Source organism: Sapajus apella, unplaced genomic scaffold (assembly GCF_009761245.1).
Source record: "Sapajus apella isolate SASKATOON/1434 unplaced genomic scaffold, GSC_monkey_1.0 scaffold16, whole genome shotgun sequence".
Lineage (NCBI taxonomy): Eukaryota > Metazoa > Chordata > Mammalia > Primates > Cebidae > Sapajus > Sapajus apella.
The window spans coordinates 27400208-27418646 of record NW_022436956.1 but is presented as its reverse complement, the minus strand read 5'-3'; the positions used below and the strand labels follow the sequence as shown (position 1 = coordinate 27418646).

At 39.9% G+C, this 18439-nt stretch overlaps 2 protein-coding genes across 2 annotated transcripts in view; both read left to right on the top strand.

The window, feature by feature from the left end:
* Positions 1 to 440: 440 nt before the first annotated feature.
* ELMOD1 (ELMO domain containing 1) overlaps positions 441 to 18439 on the top strand; it is a 74246-nt gene continuing 56247 nt past the window's right edge. Inside the window, exon 1 of the mRNA XM_032285690.1 lies at positions 441 to 601. The gene's annotated coding sequence lies outside the window, so the exon portion shown is untranslated. The remainder of the gene's footprint in view (positions 602 to 18439) is intronic.
* Positions 784 to 5263, top strand: LOC116556364. Its single transcript, XM_032285691.1, is given in 3 exon segments — positions 784 to 1224; positions 1565 to 1621; positions 1624 to 5263. Coding segments are annotated over 3 exon segments (405 nt in total). The 5' UTR covers positions 784 to 950; the 3' UTR covers positions 1698 to 5263.

Genomic DNA, 18439 nt, shown 5'->3' with positions numbered 1-18439 from the left:
CTAAAACAAACTTCGGCTTCTGGACAATTCTCCCGGGAGAGGGCGGGGAGCACACCTGGCCCGGGACTGTCTGGGAATCCTATTGACAGGTCATCTCAGGTCCACTGTCTTCCTGGCGTGGACGTCTCCGGGGAGTCCGCCCGGGCGCCACAGCAGCCACCTCCCGCAGCAGCGGGGTCCGCAGATTTAACTCTATCCCCCCAGACTCGGGCGCTGAGGGCCGCGCTCCCTCCCCTCCGCACCGCGCCCGCGCCCCCGGCTCCCGGACTGGGCATGCTCAGTCGCCGCCCGCTCCTGGCTCCCAGGGAAACCTCTGCACGCCCTCCCCCGCCGCTCTCGGTCGCCTCCTCTCCACCCGCCGCCCAGGGAGCATCCCGGCTTGCTCCGCTCTTCGCGACCCAGATTCCTGCCCCGCCCCCGCCCCTTCCGCGCCCGCAGCCAGTGCGGCAGCCGCGGCCGCCCCTGTCCAGCCTCGGCGCCCGGGACCGAGCGCGTCCATCGCCGCCGCGCAGCGCGCCGCCGGAGCGCCTGGGGAAGGCGGAGATGAAGACCACGCCGCCGCGCGCCCCGAGCTGCTGAGCCTGCCGCCGCCAGAGTCCAGGTGATTGGCGACCCCAGAGGAGCCACGGGGCGAGTGGCGAATGCCCTTGGGGAGGGAGAGGTGCGGCGAGGACGTAAGGCGTCCGTCGCGCGAGCCGCGCGGTGCCTGGGACGCAGCAGAAATGAAAGCATCGGGGCTGAGAGGGAACGTGAATGGAAATGCACTGTGCTTCGGTGCAGGGGCTCGGGGGTCACCCAGGACCGTGATTTTCCCTCTATCCTCTCCTCCTAGATTAACACCCTAGAGGCTGCAGGTCGGCGCGAAAGGCTGTTTGCATCTCGGCCCGGGCGCAGGTCGCCTAGCGACCTAAAGCCGTGGGCTCGGGGAAGGGATCCCAGGCAGAGCCAAAATGGAAGGCGGGACCAGGGCGGCCTGGCGGGGGCGAGGGGCCGGTTTGGGTCCCTGGGGACCCCTTGCCCTGCGGGCTTCGGCCCCTAGGGCGGAGCAAGGCAGCGGGGCGGCGGGGCGGCGGGGCCGCGGGACTGTGGGGTCCTCAGTCCGCGCAGCGAGCCGGGAGGAGCGGTCGGCGGGGCTGTTGCGCTGCGCCTCCTCCAACTGCTGGGAAACTCCGCACTTGAATATTAGAGCATCTCTTTCCTGGGCAGGTAGAATTGGACAGGCGAGTGGGGACTGACAGCTGACAGCTGAAACGGGGCTGTTAAAAGCAGAACAGTGGAGTGTGGTGATGGGGTGAGCTGTCATGGGTGTTTTTTTTTCTTTCTTTCTCTCTCCAAGTGTGAGTATGGGCTGCTCTGACTCAGTGTTTCTGCTCAACCTCTAAGCGGCGAGTCCGGTAACACACCTTATGAATATTTCAGGAACAACCTTACGGGCTCACTTGCTTCAGATCAAGTTTAATGAATATGTTTGTCAGCCTTTCTGCTCTGCACAGGCAGGTAGAAGCCCCAACCAGTGCCCCGAGCTTTCCACATTTCATCCCTTTCCCCACCAACTGGTAAAAAGACGCTGCTAACCTCCAGTGGGCCATAGATTGGTACGATAAATTGAGTCTGTCATTTGGGAGACCAGTTTTGGGCAGGCATCCAGGCATTGTTCTGCATCTCTGCAGTGTATGCGTGTTGCGCCGGTAGCTTGACAACCGTCCTTAACTGGTGCTGCCAATATGGTGGAAAGCAGGTATTGTGCTTGTATTGGGACAAATGTCTTAATTCATTAACATATTATGACAACACGTAGTTACAGCAGACTTAGTCATTCTCTCCCCCAGAAGTTTTCTCTGAGGTCAGTTTAGTTAGTATTTTGGCAAAGGCACACTCTTGTATCTCTCTACATTGGCAGGTATTTCTCTCATCTTAATCTTTTTCATAGGAAGAAGAAATAAATATCTTCTCTGTAAGACATCACTGTCAAGAACACCGAAAGAAGAACCCATTAACGTAGGGAACGTTGAGGACTGGAACAGGCTGTGGGGCATCTTTCCCTACACTTTGGGTTATAACTTCCATTGCATCAACACCATTTACCAGTAAACCAGCACACACAGTAATCAGTACTCGAAATAGTCCTGTTTTGCAGAAAAAGCCTGCTTTTCCCCCGCTTTGATGAGATAGATACGTAATCTTCATAAGGACCTATAAGGAATTCCTCTGCGGACCAAAATTTTAAGCCTCCAGTACAGGATGCTAAAAGAAGCAACTCTTTAATCTTGCCAGCCCATACACAGTGAGGCTGAAGTGCTTCAAATTTTCAGATGTTTTACATTTAGGGAAGGCTTTTCCAACAAAGACCTACTGCAGTTACATCACAGGCTCCACCTCCGCCTGCCAGGCTGCTTCTGCAAGCCTGTTAGTGAGGATAGTATGTATTGCTGTGCTTGATTAATGAAGAAAAGAAATCCCCAAATGCAAGATTCACTTATTTCTCTTATCGAATTCTGCTGATTTAATTGAAAATTTCCAAAATTAATACATGCAGCCAGGACTTAACTGAGGCATGATAATAACTCTATAAATGTTAGCGTTCCAAAAGATCTTGAGCAAAATTACAGTATTCTTCGTAAAATCTTTGATATATTGTATTAGAAGGAAGATTCTATGAAATTGACAAAATAAGTGAAAATGTCATATAATAAATTAAGCAGCATTTCTTAAAGCATGTTATTTAGATGTTCAAAAGAAACCCAGTTGCATTAACAGACATAAAATCTGGATGATTGAGAAGTTTGCAGAGCTCACATTACAAATCTCCAGGTGCCTTAAAGGAAGCGTTCTCTGACCCCTCTGAGAATTTTTAGCAAATCACTGTTAGGGTTTCCAGATTTAGCAAATAAAAATGTAGGCTACCCAGTTAAATTTGAATTTCAGATGAACAGTGAATTATTGTTTTTAGAATACCTATGTCCCATATAATATATGGTACATACTTATACTACAAAATATTATTAGTTGTTTATCCCAAATTCAGTTTCGACTGGGCAGCCTGTATTTTTCTAGCAACCCTAGTTATTGGAAATGTTTCATTCTTCCTTTTTGGGTCATTTATGGGTTGAAAAAATAAAGTGGAGCAGAAATCATATGCTGTTCTGCAGACAATCTGGGACAAGCTTAGTTCTGGTTCAAGCTTTTGAAAATAACTCGTGCTTAAAAGTGAACAGCTTCACTTCAACACATATTGGTTGGGTATCTCTGCTTGCTAGGCTTCGTGGAAGGTGCCAAGGATGCAAAGAGGACAAGGGGAAATGGGGCAGGGGGAGGGATCTGCATCATAAGTTCTGGGACTTGCTGTACTGTTTTGTGTGTTTATGGTCGTGGTGGAGGGGCGTGTCTACTGTAGGAGCCTGGGAGAGACACTGAATTATGCTGGGCAGCTACAGTCAGGGAGTGAGATGCCTAGCAGTTTTGAAAGGGCTGGCCTTGAATAAGACAGTGAGATCTTATCCCGGGAGAAAATGAGAAAAACAAAAAACAACAACAACAACAACAAAAAACCTCTATACCTCTGTATTAATAGATAGTAGAATAGAGTGGTGCTGGATGTTGAAGGATTTGATCTGGTAGCCTTACTGAGAGGACAGAGTGGCCTGCTGAGAATGAGGGAAGCGAGGGGGATTCTAAAAGAAAGATTTTAAATAGTTGCCACTGGGAATGGAAGAGATAGCTGCAGAGGGACAACTGCAGGAATTGGCAGATGGTACTTGAGTGAATGCACCTCAGCGTATTTAACATAGCAGTTGATCTGCTCTTGACTCATACCCTAAGTGATCATTTACTATTCTACTACCATCCTGGTCTCCTCAGATAAAAAGTCGTCATCACTCAATACTGGAATATATCATTTAAATGTTTTATTACATTTATATAAAAGTAGATATTTAAATATAATATTTGAGATGCCGATCAATAGTCAGTTGCTTCTTGGCACAAATCTCTGAAATAAGATAAGCAGATGTCTTGGTTTTAGCAAATCTGTTGCTTCAAGTAGGAAAAGAAATTAAATTGAGATGATTTCTGACTTGGTCCAGCTATCTTTAAGAAGCTAGATTCTGATGATGGAAAGAGTATACATTTTACAGAAATAGCAATATGTGAAAATGACTCTATGCTTGTAGTACCACAGAGGACGTAGTCAGAATGTTCCAAATGCAGTTAATTCCAAAAAACCAGCACATCACATACATATGTGTCTTTGAAGACCCAGAAACTACTTTCATTATTGAATGACATAGTAAGTTTCCAGGGAAGTTGATGATCAAACCAATGCAGTCCATGTAGAGAACAATTACTCATTTCTTGAAGACTCCAATTTACAAACTCTGGCAACTGATAATAGAGTGCTGTTCTAGATTGCACTTCTGTTAACAAATCTAGTTTTCGTAGGATCCATCCTTCAGAAGAGCCTCATGTGTTTGAGTGTTCATATGTGTGGTTAAATTTCCACTTAAAATTTTATAATAAGGCCTTAAAATTATAAAAATTATTCTATACTAAAACTTATAATTAAGTAGCTCATTAGGATCTTTCTTATCAAATGATTATCCTTTCAACAGAGCAGAAACAGTTCTATTTCAGGTTTTTTTACTGTTCCTCTTATAATGTCTGCTAAACACATTCTGCCTTGTAGTTCTGATAGTATATGAGAAAAAAATGTGGACAGGAATGTACTGATATTGCTAACATTTCAAGGCAAGTAGACCGTAGGTTTTGTTTTCAGCAAGGCTTCACAAGAACACCGCTTATTAAAGAAAGGCCTACTGCAGTAATCCCCAATGACAGTTTATGTGGACTATCACCCAGAGAGAGCCTTGACTGAAATTGTGTGCCCTATTTACATTTTACATTCTAAGTCCTCAGTGAATCTCTGAATTTAAAGATTCTGAAGACAGTATGTTCTTTCATCCTGGGAGCTTTTAACCTTCCAGCTCACTTATGCTGACCATGAGCAAGTCATGTTTTATATCAGTTTCCATGCTGTAAAATGGAAGATATGCACATTAAAAAAATAATATTGTGCCAACCCTAATCTCAGTATCTATAAAATAAACTCTAAGTGTTGCTGTGGTTCCAAGGGATGAATAACTTTATTCTCAATGAAAGTAGACAAGTTATACAATGTTTGGGTACTCTATATGATATTTTAGATGCCATCGAAATAATTAACAATTTGATTTTTTTTTTTTTTTTGCTTTTGCTTTTTTGGTGCAAAGCAAAATGATTGTGGCAAATGCCTAAGGAGAGCTCATTAAGCCTCTTTTAAAAAATCAGCCTCATGCAGGCAAATAACTACAGATTCAAAGGTCTTTACATAACTTTTAAACGTTAGTTTCCATTTTAATTATTGGGATTAGGACTTGGGTAATTAGAATGCTGGTTATAAGAGCTCATTTCAACATTATAACTCTCCTTTCTGTTTTTCTTTCTCCTTCTGTTTTTCTTTTCTCTTTCTGCAGAAATACCTCTTTCTGCAGGTAGTTGGTCAAAGGCTACCATATGTTTTGAAGGTTTCATTCATAATGAAACTAATTATTTATTTATCTCACAGCTGTTTTTTAGTTTAACAGATATCACCAGTGACATCAGAAACTCTGTTCCCTAAATCTTTTTTACTTTTTTACCAGTTGGCATTATAAATATTTAAAATGTGAATCAATCTTTGGAATGAATTTACTGTACATTTCTTACCTTTTCCTTTAAATAAATAGGAATATTCCACCCTTCAAAATTTGGAATCCAGATTTTCTGAAGACTCCATATTCCATAAATACTGGCATGTTAATTTCAGGTTTTCTTTGCTTCAAAATCCACTTAAATGAGCAAAAAAATAATAATTGCTTTTAGAAGTTCAATTGTACATTCTCTTAAAATGGTAAACATTTATCAAAGCTATTTAAATTATGTACATTATTAGTCGTAATTTTAAAAGCCTTTACTAAAATACATAGAATTTTGACTTTCATATTCTGTCTCATGGATAATGTATATGTAGCCCAATATGTGAATCCAAAATATTAAAATCGAGACTTATGAAACAGATGGGTTGAGTTATAGTTTTTACTTCACTAAAGAGTTTTGCTGTTCCAAAATTTTTCTCTACTATTCCTTTAAACTGTAGATAACTTGAAGTATTTAAAATAGAGCCAGAATTATCAAATTTTTATATATCCACAATCCTTCTAGCACACATTTATCAACTAGAATATTGAGTAATCTTTGTGGGTGAGAGGCAGCAAAGAAGTCTTCAATGTAGTGTCATAGCCGGGTTTGTCAGCTACATCCAAAGAATGTTCATAGGTGTGGAAGCCAACATGGAAGCTGGTTTCTGTTGGTCTACCTTACAGCTCTTTATTTGACCATGACATTTCTACAATTTTATCAAGGACTCAGATGTACATAGATCAAAATGCAAAGCTAAAGCAATAGAGAATTTGGATGACAATCAGGTTTAAATTGGAAATCTCTTAGCCCAGAACAAGCACTGGAACTAAGATTATATTTTAAAAGGATGGATGTGAAGTTCATTTAGGTTCTAAAATCACTTGCTGAGAACATAATGTAGAAGTCCTAGTTTACCAACAGTTTGGGTTTCAAAACATAGTTTTAGTTCACTTGAGCATTAGCAAACAGTACAGAAGGAATTAATGCTCTACTTTTGTTGGATTCATAGATGAATGGAGTCCAGATCTAAGAAGGTCAGAAGCAAAATATATAACACACTGCACTGAAAGTGATGCATTTCGAGCCACCTGTCAGAGCGACAGAATGCTTTCATTGGGTGGGACATTGGTTCAGATGACCAAAAAACACCTCCTAAATCTTATCCTGCAGTTTAAATTGAGCTTTCAGGCACTTATACACAAATCTGCCAATGTCTAATTCAGCTTAGTAACATATATGTGATAGATAACTATTGTACATCATTTCTTTGACTTATAATGGATATATGATCTTATTCTTTTCCATGTGTTAGTTATTCCCTAGGTAATTAATCAATCTAACTAAAAATAGGTGCATCTACTCTGTGACTATCACTAGGTTAAATTAAAGAGCCTGTTTCCAGTTATTCTTTAATTATCTAAGATCATATTTGAAATTCTAGTTCAAAATGATGATATGTATTTCGAATAGCCATAAAATAGGCTTGTGTCCAAGTCCTAAAATAAAATTGCACAGCACACCTAATCAAATTGGACAACAATGAAAGATGAACATGTGTTCGTTCTGAGTGTACTCTGCATGTACTCTGTCCTTACTCTGCATTGTGTTTTGACTTTTAAAAGTATTTGTTTATAGCACAGAGTGGACATTTGTCATTCTTTTCCAACAATGCCATCTGAATCTCTTGTCCATGTTGTGGGTTATACTGGTGAAGGTTCTCCAGAGAAAAGGAGATATATTTACATTAAGATACTTATTATAAGGAATTGGCTTACTCCATGATGGAGGCTGAGAAGTCCTACAATCTGCTGTCTGCAAACTAGAGATCCAGGAAAGCTGGTGGTGTCATTCCAGTCCAAGGGCAAGAAAAGACTAATTAATGTCCCAGCATGCAGGAGGCAAAAGTGGGTAACTTCTTCCTTCTTCTACCTTTTTTTTCTATTCAGACCCTCTTTGGATTGATGATGTCTACCCATACTGTAAAGGAGAAATGGTTTACTTAGTCCACCAATGCAAATGCTTATTTCATCCAGAAACACCCTTGTAGGTGCACCCAGAAATAATGTTTAATCTGGGCACTCTTTGACCAGCCAAGTAGACAGACAGAATTCACCATCACAGGGGCTCTTGCACGGTGAGGCAGAGCCCACTCCCTACTCTAGAAGCTGAAAGTGCCAGATGCTTCCTTTCCCCAGACATTCTTGCACCTGGGCCTGGGCCCATGACCCAAACTCTGCCCCGGTGGCAGATGTTCCAGTCCATAATATCCCTTGACCAGTGCTGGAGGGTCAGTGGGGCCACTCCAGTCTGTGCCTGGTGGTGGCAGTAGAGGTCTCTTTACTGGGTCAGTTCTGTGTCATTTTAAGTTATTTTTGGCTACATAACCTCATACCCAGCTCTCTAGCCAACCTGGAGATTCTGTGAGTTGCCTTCAGAACAAATTCCATTTCTGCTTATTGGCAGAGCTAGATTCTGTTTCTTGCAGTGATAAACAGGATGAGAGTCCGTATTTATGTGGGACCCATTGAGCACACGGCACTGTGAAAGGCACAAAATGGAATGCTTTTTCATTCTCTGAGTATTCATGGAACAAGGCATCTTGCTTGGCATTGGCCGGAAGGAGAGACATACAAAGCTGGTATTTCGAACCAGTGCTATGAACACAAGTAGGAGGAGGTGGGGATACTACTGGCAAACTTAAAGGGAGGGTAGATGTAATTCCATGGCTATGCTAATTTTAAAAATGGATGTAGTGTGTAGATGAAGGGTTGGGATAAGAAAGGATACTTTTCGGGCAAATAAATACTGTGTTTCATCTATTCCAAGAGAAAATTTTTTTCCTTCAATTTAACATTTATGAAATTAGGAAGCATTGTTAAGAGTGTGCCATGTTTTAATTGTTATTTTTTTCTGCTCAACTCATCTGCCATATTTTATTGAATCTAAGATGTCATTAACATACACTATTATATGTTATAGCTCTAAGGAAAAAGCTCAATAATTATTTTAAAAATGCCTCTGCCAGGCACAGTGGCCCATGCCTGTAATCCCTGCACTTTGGGAGGCCGACACAGGTGGATCACTTGAGGACAAGAGTTTAAGACCCACCTGGCCAACATGGTAAAACCCCATCTCTACTAAAAATACAAAAATTAGCCTGGCATGGTAGCATGTGCCTGTAATCCCAGCTACTTGGGAGGCTGAGGTGAGAGAATCACTTGAACCCAGGATGCAGAGGTTGCATTGAGTCGAGATTGTGCCACTGCATTCCAGCCTGGGCAACAGAGCAAGACCTATCTCCAAAAAGACTATATCCTAACAGCTTACTGGGGACCCCAGACTAGAGGATTCAAAGAGACCCTAAGAGAACTAAGTCAGTTATGGAAATGGTATGGGTTAAATACCAAATTCCTTTTCATTGTTGTTTTAAATAGTGTTCAAAAGCTATTAAAGAGTAATAGATTTACCTCTAACTTCTGTTATAAACCAATTTGGGTGCTAATTATTATAGCCTTGCTTGGCTGTTAAAAAAAAAATGCCTAGCATTCCTGCGGTGATTCTCAATTTTGTAGATGGCACCTTGTTGTTGTTGGTTTTTTTTAATACCTTTTTTAAAAAAAATTCATATATATCCAAAAGTACATAGGATAGTATGAATCCCAGTAATTAAAAATCATCAAATCGTGACCAATGCTATTTGATCTCTAACCCTACCCTCTATCCACATTATTTTGAAGCAAATCTCAGATACCATATGATTTTGTTTATAAATATTTCAATAGGTATCTCTAAAAGAAAATGAGTTTTCAAAAATATACCCCTGGGGAAAAAAATCTATAATTTGTGGCACTTGTTTTTTTTTTTTTTTTTTTTTTTTTCAGGAAAAAAATTTTTTTTTTTTTTTTTTTAATTTTTTATTTATTTTTTCCTTTGGAGGTTTTTTTTTTTTTTTTTTTCAGAAAAAAAAACAGTAACAACAACAAATTAGTAACAACAGCAAATCCACTTCAATGTCTACTGATTGCTTTTTATGAAATTTGTATGATGCTAACATGTCATATTGCGGTTCTGCAACAATATCTCTTCTGTTTTTCATCCTGCAGGCTTCTTTTCTATATATGCTGTAGCTGAGGAGTTGTGTAAAAAATATTCTTGCCATTTCCAATGTAGTTTTCAGAAAAGCCGTATCTGTCCTTTAATTATTTTTGGCCCTAAACGAAGAATTCATAATACCTTATCAAATGATTTGGACATGCTGTTAGCTAATGAGCCTATATCACATTGAACCATGTCAGCATTTGTTTACTCAAACTCTTCCACATTCCTGTTAAATATTTTCCATTCATCTTCATCTAATGTCAAAACCAACTCACACACATCTGTACTGTGTTGCCTGATGGATACTGTCCCAGAAGTGGCTTGGGTTTTGATAATTCCTCCACTTGTTGCAGGCGAATGCTCTGGTTCCTCAAGCCTTAGTTCCTTCTTCTTCTTTTTTATTTTTTTAAAAGTGTGATTTAAGTCAAGGTTTCATGGCACTAGATCTCAAGAGGTGACTGGTGCCTCCACCTGGGCTGAAATCACAGCCCCATGGCAGCTTTTTAAAATTAAAGTTTTTGTTTATATCAAAAGAATACTTACACATCATTTAAAACATTGTATTGCTACAAGACTTTTAATGGAAAAACTCATTCCCTAATCCATCTCTACTCCAGATATGTGTTTCTCAGGAATACCACTTTAATTCTTTTAACTCTTTATACTGCTGTTTCTCAGTATATTCAAAGTATCAGATCTATTGGTTTTCCACTATAGAAGTGAAATTTTCACTTTCATGTCTAATCCCTCTCTCTTATACACGATTCTCCTTCCTCAATTCTCCTGATATCACTATTTTTATTAAACTGTTTATTTAGACAATGTAAATTTTATTTATAGCTTGTTATATTTTTGTATGACTTTTTGTTTTCTCAAGAATTAGTAATTCTAGTTTTCTTTTTCTTATCTTCTATTAATTTCTATTAATCTTGTTTTTTGTTTTTTGGGTTTTTTTGAGACAGCATCTCACTCTGTCGCCCAAGCTGGAGTGCAGTGGCATGATCTTGGATTACTGCAACCTTTGTCTCCCGGGTTCAAGTGATTCTTCTGCCTCAGCCTCCCAAGTAGCTGGGATTACAGGAGGGTCCCACCATGCTTGGCTAATTTTTGTATTTTAGTAGAGACTGGGTTTCACCATGTTGTCCAGGCTGGTCTTGAACTCCTGGTCTCAAGCAGTCCACCTGCCCTGGCCTCCCAAAATGCTGGGATTACAGGTGTGAGCCACCATGCCCAGCCAATTAATCTTATTTTCTATTAATTTTATTATTAATGCATATCCCAAATTTATCCCCAAATCAACAGAGTTGTGAATATTTTCTGCATACATTCATACATGTCAAATAATCTGTCAGTTCTAGCTTTTTTACGAAGACATCCTTAAGCTGTAATGCACTCTGAACTGGTGAGATTATTGTTAAGGGCCTTACATTCACCATCATTTTTTTTTTTTCTTTTTTGAGACGCAGTCTTGCTCTGTCATTCAGGCTGGAGTGCAGTGGCACGATCTTGGCTCACTGCAACCTTTATCTCCTGGGTTCAAACGATCTCCTGCCTCAGCCTCCTGTGTAACTGGGATTACAGATGCGTGCCACTACACTCAATTATTTTTTGTATTTTTGTAGAGACAAGGTTTCACCATGTTGATCAGGCTGGTCTCACACTCCTGACCTCATGATCTGCCCGCCTTGGCCTCCCAAAGTGCTGGGATTACAGGCATGAGCCACCTCGCCTGGTCTTGTTCACCATCATTCTAAGAAATCCTTTCACCTTTCTCCAGTATGGGATTTTCTGATTCCTGGGTCCAATGTCTTTCTCATTACCCATCTTCATTTCAATAGAATGCCTTCTTCAGAAGCTTCCAGAAAAGGCATACTTGAAAGATAAATGGAAGGTCTTGTATGTCTGAAGTTGTCATTTTCTCCTTGCACTGTATATTTTGGCTAAGTATAGAAATCTAGATTAGAAATAATTTTTTCTTGGAGTTTTTCTTTTTGATTCTGTGTTCCCGTTGACAAATTGAATACTCCTAAGACGTGGTCTTTTCTATGTGAACTGCTTGTTTTTGTTCTTCCTCTGGAAACTTTTATGTTGTAAAATTTTATCATAACGTGTTTTGGTGAGGATCTTTAGTTATTCAAGGAGCTGGGTACCCTATGGGTCTTTTTGATCTGGAGACTCATGTTCTTCAGTTCTTGGAGAGTTTCCTGTATTATTTCTTTGATAATTTATTCATCAACATTCTCGATTTTCCTTCTCTCTAGAATATCTGTAATTTGGATGTTGAGCCTTTTTGTCACTACTTTTGTTAATTTCTTCTGACAGATTCTCTCAAATTTGATAGATATTTTCAACTTTGTCTTTCATTTCAGACACTTTTATAAAATTTCCAAGAACATTTTCTAATTCTTTTAAAGTTCCTTTTTATTGATTCCTGTTCCTATTTAATGAGTATAATATTTTTCTTATATCTGTGAAAATTATAATGTTTTGATGGTTTTCTTCTCTTTGCATTATTTCTTTTTCTTTTAGATTTCCTTTTGCTATGGATCTCTGTAATTCATTTCAGAAATGTCCCTTACTTGTCTGGTAATCCTTGGCTGTCTGTTCATATTTAAGATTGAGGCACTAAAATGCTGTCTGTGCACAGGTGGGGTTTGTTGACCACCTGTTACATAGAAGCCCAGTTGGGGGCTAATGCTTCTTTGTGGGAGAGCTGTGTGTGTGTCTCTGGACCAATTTCCTGAGCGATAACTCCTCTAATATCCTACCTGAGGAGTGGTATGCTGGCTGCCTCCGTTCTGGGAGTTGAGTAGGAGAAGGATGGCAAGGATCTCACATTTACCAAGTAGATTTTCATGCAACCTCCTTATATTTAATATGGCAACTCAATCTCATTTTCCTACATCACCAAATTCAGAGCCTCTCTAGCTCAACCTCTTTGTAAGTAAATTTCATCTCTGCTGATAGAATGGAGAGCGGTTGTGCCTAATTTCAAAAGATGAAAAAGGAGACTTAGGTCCTAACTACTCCTATGAAAACTTTCATCCAGGCTGGGCACAATGGCTCACACCATTGTGATCCCAGCACTTTGGGAGGCAAAGGTGGGCACATTGCTTGGGCTCAGGAGGAGTTTAAGACCAGCCTGGGCAACGTAGCAAAACCATGTCTGTACTGAAAATACAAAAAAATAGCTAGGTGCAGTGGCACATACCTTTAGTCCTAGCTACTCGGAAGGCTGAAGCAGGAGGATTGCTTGAACCCAGGCAGTGGAGGTTGCAGTGAGCCGAGATTGTGCCACTGCACTCCATCCTGGGCAATAGAGCGAGACCCTGTATTTAAAAAATAAACAACAACAAAAACCTTTCAACCAAGCCTCTAGTTTTGCCTTCTTACACTCTCACTTTTAGAGGAATTGTGCACCTCTAATTCCTAAAAAAGGCTGAGATTCTGTATTCTAAATTATATTACTTCTGAGTCACATACCCCACTGCAGGATCAGGCAATTAGGCTAAGCCAATTACCTTTTGCTCATCCCTTTCAGCTTCCATAATTCTGCTGACATCTGGTTCTTTCGTTGCCCTTAGTCTTGTGTGTTTGTACCTTTTTAATTTAATTTTATATCAATGGGACTTCATGTGTTTTATTTGTCATGCATAAATGGAAATCCATGACACAGACTTTAAAAACTCACTCAGGAGTTCGAGACCAGCCTGGCCAACATGGAGAAACCCCATCTCTATTTAAAATACAAAAATTAGCTGGGCCTGGTGGCACATAACCTGTGATCTCAGCTACTCGGGAGGCTGAGGCAGGAGAATCGCTTGAACCTGGGAGGCAGAGGTTGCAATGAACCAAGATTGCACCACTGTATGCCAGCCTGGGCGACAAAGCGAGACCTTGTCTTAAAAAAAAAAAATTAAGGACTTTAAAATAAGTGTTAAATATATCAGCAATGATGATTGTGAGATAGCTGGAAAACCAGGAGAACATGGGATCACAGAAGCCACAAAAAGGGCCTTTTAAGAAGCAGCTTCACATGTGTTAGAGGCTGAATGAGACAGGACAGGAAAATGAAGCTTGGAGTAGAGCGCACTATGCCTTCAACCAAGAATGTACTTACTCACCCACCGTTTGTGTAGAGGCAAGGAATGCTAATTACTCCAGAGATGTTTATGATCCGAGCTGTCTGTGTGTTAAAAGGAAGTTGTCTTGAGCACTGTGTATGTGTGAGAAGTGTATGCATGGGTAGGTACGCTGGAGGGATTGTGACAGGGCAAGGGATCCAGGGCTCAGAGACTGTAGATTAAGAGCACTGGGAGGCTCTCCAGTGAGGCTAGAAGGATATGAGTTGCTTTATCAACAACGTATAACATATTCTGGAATTACTTAACCTGGCTTAACCTGAATAAAAACGTCAGATTGAGAAAATGAGAATCCTGTAGTGTGATATGCTGCGAGTCATTAGTACTCTTTGTCACCAACCAATAAATTCTTATGCAGAACCATTATAGCTCAGAATTCGGAAGTAAGTAGGCTTCAGTCTTGCTATATTACACTGATTCTAAAATACCTTTTTTTCCCCCCACACCACTAAAATTAGATGCATTGTAGTTTAATTACCAGCATTTTATTTTTCCTTAGGGACACATAAAATAATGGTAGATTCTATCATTGATGGCACTAATGAAAAACCATTGGAAAGAATAAAATAATATTCACTGAGCAAACATCTGTTAAGCCATGCGTAATCGTACCTCTAAAGTGTTTTAAAAACTGCTTTTTTGTTTTACTTTATGAATTGTTGCAGAAGCTCAGTCTAAATGGTCAAATTTCTTTAAGTGAATGCTTTTACCTCTTCTGCATGGTCAGGGGTAGCATTGCCTTAAGAACAGAGTACTCTGCTTGCCTCCAAGCTGCTGGAATGCCCCAATTTGCTTGAACTTTCCCATCAAATGTTTCTAGATAAATGCTTTCACTATGTTCTGATTGTAAGAAAGCAAAAATTTTGCCAAAACCATCAGATTGGCAAAATTATGTCCATTGAATTTTTATGCAGACATAAGTTTATCATTCTTTTATCATGGTTTCATTGAGAAATTTAATTTTAAAACTAAAATATAAAATTGAGAATTTACAAAATTCAGATGATGTTTGGGGCAAAATAGATTACTAATATATATTTTGAAGTCTCCTTATTCTTTTGTAGCTGAGAGGTGAATTTTTTTCTTTTTTTTTTTCTCTTTGAGACAGGATCTCCCTCCAGTGTCCCAGGCTGGAGTGCAGTGGCGCGATCTCGACTACAGGGCTCAGGTGATTCTCCCACCTCAGCCTCCCTAGTAGCTGGGACTACAGGCACATGCCACCGTGCCTGCCTAAGCTTTTGTACTTTTAGTAGAGATGGGTTTTTGCCATGTTGCCTAGGCTGGTCTTGAACTCCTGACCTCAAGTGACCCACCCAGCTTGGCCTTCAAAAGTGCTAGAATTATGGGCATGAGCCAGGGTGCTCAGCCTTGAGAGGTGAATTTCATCAATCCTGCATGCTTTGCTGCCTCCATGAAAATGGTGCATAAGATGTAGGCAACCACAGTGAAATCCAGAAAATCACTGACTTTGAAACAGATCATAAATACATTTGCAGGCAGCCCTGAATTCTGTAGCTGGCATGGACCTCCCTTGCTATAAATCACAGAAATTAACACTGCATGAGTGTTTTATTCATGAAGGGGATAAAAACCTTCCTTCTTGTCATTTTAATGAGTGTCAGCAGTGTTTTTCAAGCTAGTCACTGGAGGAGGAAAGGAAAATTCTGGAATGTGGCCTCAGGGAGCTCTTTATACCTGAGCATTGTACCTCTAATATGAGATGATGCATAGCCTGTGTGAAATGTAAATGGATAATTTGAAAGATTTTTCATTTGTCCATGATGGTAATTTTTCATATTGCTTCTTTCTCTCCTCATGTGCATGACTGTATAGCGTCAAAAATTGCATTTTATTCATGCTTCAAATGCTCAAATTTTCTAAGGTTCAAATAAGATGATAGATATGTTAATTAGCTTGATTTAACCTCTCTACTTTGTATATATATACCAAAACATCACATACAAATCATAATATAATTATCATTCACCAATTAAAAATCATATAAATACAGAATATCAGCCTTTCTCCTTCATTTTATGTCACCCAGACATAGCCATCACTGAAGAAGGGGTGGAAAAAGAGAAGCCTGTATCTATTTCTGTTTGATTCCAAAATCTGTACTTGACTGGCTGATTGAGGGATGTCACCATTATGATTTCATCAGACTGTAGAAGAGCCACATGTGCATACTGTCAGACCAGTCAAGAGAGAAACGAAAATTTCTCACACAGATTAAAGAGAATGTATGAGTAGTTTTTAATGGAAACTTTCTCAATTACTCTTAGAAAAGCTTTAAAGTGACACAGTATAATAAAGAGATAGGGTAGGCCAGGTGCAGTGACTCATACCTGTAATCCAGCACTTTGGGAGGCTAAGGCAGGCGGCTCACTTTAGCTCAGGAGTTCAAGACCAGTCTGGGCAACATAGTGAGACCACCATCTCGACAAAAAAATACAAAATTTAGCCAGGCACAGTGGCATGCACTTGTAGTCCCAGCTACTTGGGAGGCTGAGGTGGGAGGATCACCTGAGCCTAGAGGTCCAGGCTGCAGTGAGCCATGATTGCACCACTGCACTCCAGCCTGGGTGACAGAGTGAGACCCTGTCTCAAAAAAACAAAAACAAAAACAACCAAAAATATATAGGACAAATGGTATTGAACCAAACTAGCTACAGGCTTCCTTCTGATACCTAGATCAACTTTGGATCAATCTTTTTTTTTTTTTTTTTTTCCTTGAGATAGAGTCTCACTTTGTCCCCAGGATGGAGTGCAGTGGCATGATCTCGACTCACTGCAACCTCTGCCTCCCAGTTTCAAGCGATTCTCCTGGCTTAGCCTCTCAAGTAGCTGGGACTACAGGTGCACACCACCATGCCCAGCTAATTTTTGTATTTTTAGTAGAGATGAGGGTTCACCTTGTTGGCCAGAATGGTCTCGATTTCTTGACCTTGCTCAGCTTCCCAAGGTGCTGGGATTACAGGCGTGTGCCACCACGCCCGGCTGGATCAATCTTATCTTTAGAAGAGGAGGCTAAAAACATTATTTTTTATGAGGCTATGGTTCAACCTGTGATTGTTTTCTTTCTTCTTTCACCTGAAATGAGAATAGCCCAAGCTGAGCAAATTAATCAGTGGCAAATAATTTAGATAAACTGATCTTGAATGTACATTAGCAAAGTCAAATTGTGTGTGAACTCCCTGCCCTCCACAACCTTATTGTTACATGGAATGTGTTTTGTTTGTTTTGTTTTGTTTTTCATTACTGCTAAAAAAATAAAATAAAATAACCAAAAAAAATTAAAAATTTGCTTAAACTTTGTTTTTAATCTAAATCTAGGAGAGTGGAACATGGAACGTGTTTTCATCTTCTAGTTATTACTAATTACAGGAATTATATTTTGAGGGTGACCTTTGTGATTTGATTTTTTTCCTCTGATTGGTATTACAGCATGAAAAGAAAACATGAAGAAGCAATTAGGGAAACCTAAGGGACCATGGAACTTCTTTTGGTTTCCAGTGAATTCAAGAACTCATTCAAGTTAGTATATATCCCCTAGGCAATTTGAAATATTTTACCACCCACTAGATATATTTTATGTATAGCATAAAATTAACATATTTTCATCTATAAAGGGGAAAGGTGTGATATATTATGAAGACTAAAGCATGCAGAAGTAGACTGAAAGGAAGGAACAGGTTGAAGACTGGGGACTGAGATCACCACATAAATAACAGTGTGGACCAGAAGCTTGAATTTTATCGGATTTTCTAAGCCCAAGGCTTAGAAAACCTTGATTTACATTTTGGGTGGGGGATATTTTTACTTTCAGCTATTTTAGAATCATACTGCCAACAATTTTTATTGCCTTGGAAATGTAGCCTCAATAAAGAATAATATAAAACTCATGTATTTTCAATTCGTTGTATAATTTCTTCCCATAAAATTTTCTTGTTTAGAAACTTCTAGATCTGTAATACGTTTGCTTCAGGAAAGGAAAGAGGTTAGTTTTCAGTGGCAGGGTAACTGTTTTTATTTGGGAGTCCTCCAGGTAGCTCCCAGTGGCATACTCTTAGGTTTTCAGGTGCGTATGTACATCCAGGCTTTGATTATCCCCAGCTTTCAGTTTAGTTTGAAATGAATACACTGTGTATTCTCTTCAGTTCTCATGTCAATCCAGAATTTTACCTCTGGTTTCCAGAGGCAGCACAGGAAAGTGAATTAATAGCCCTACCTTGGGAGCCAAGCTTTGAGGGCTTGAATCTCCACCACATCCTAGCTGTGTGACCTTGGAAAGTTCCTCTGTGTTTCAATTTTTTCAGTTGCAAAATGGAGATAATTGTTATTATTTACTCCATCAGATGACAGTTAAGACTAAGTGAGTTAATATAAGTAAAGCTTATAGCATATTGCCTGGCACATAATAAGCACTTTGTAAATATTAGCTATTATTATTAATTTCACAAAACTTTAAGACAATTTTTAAAATT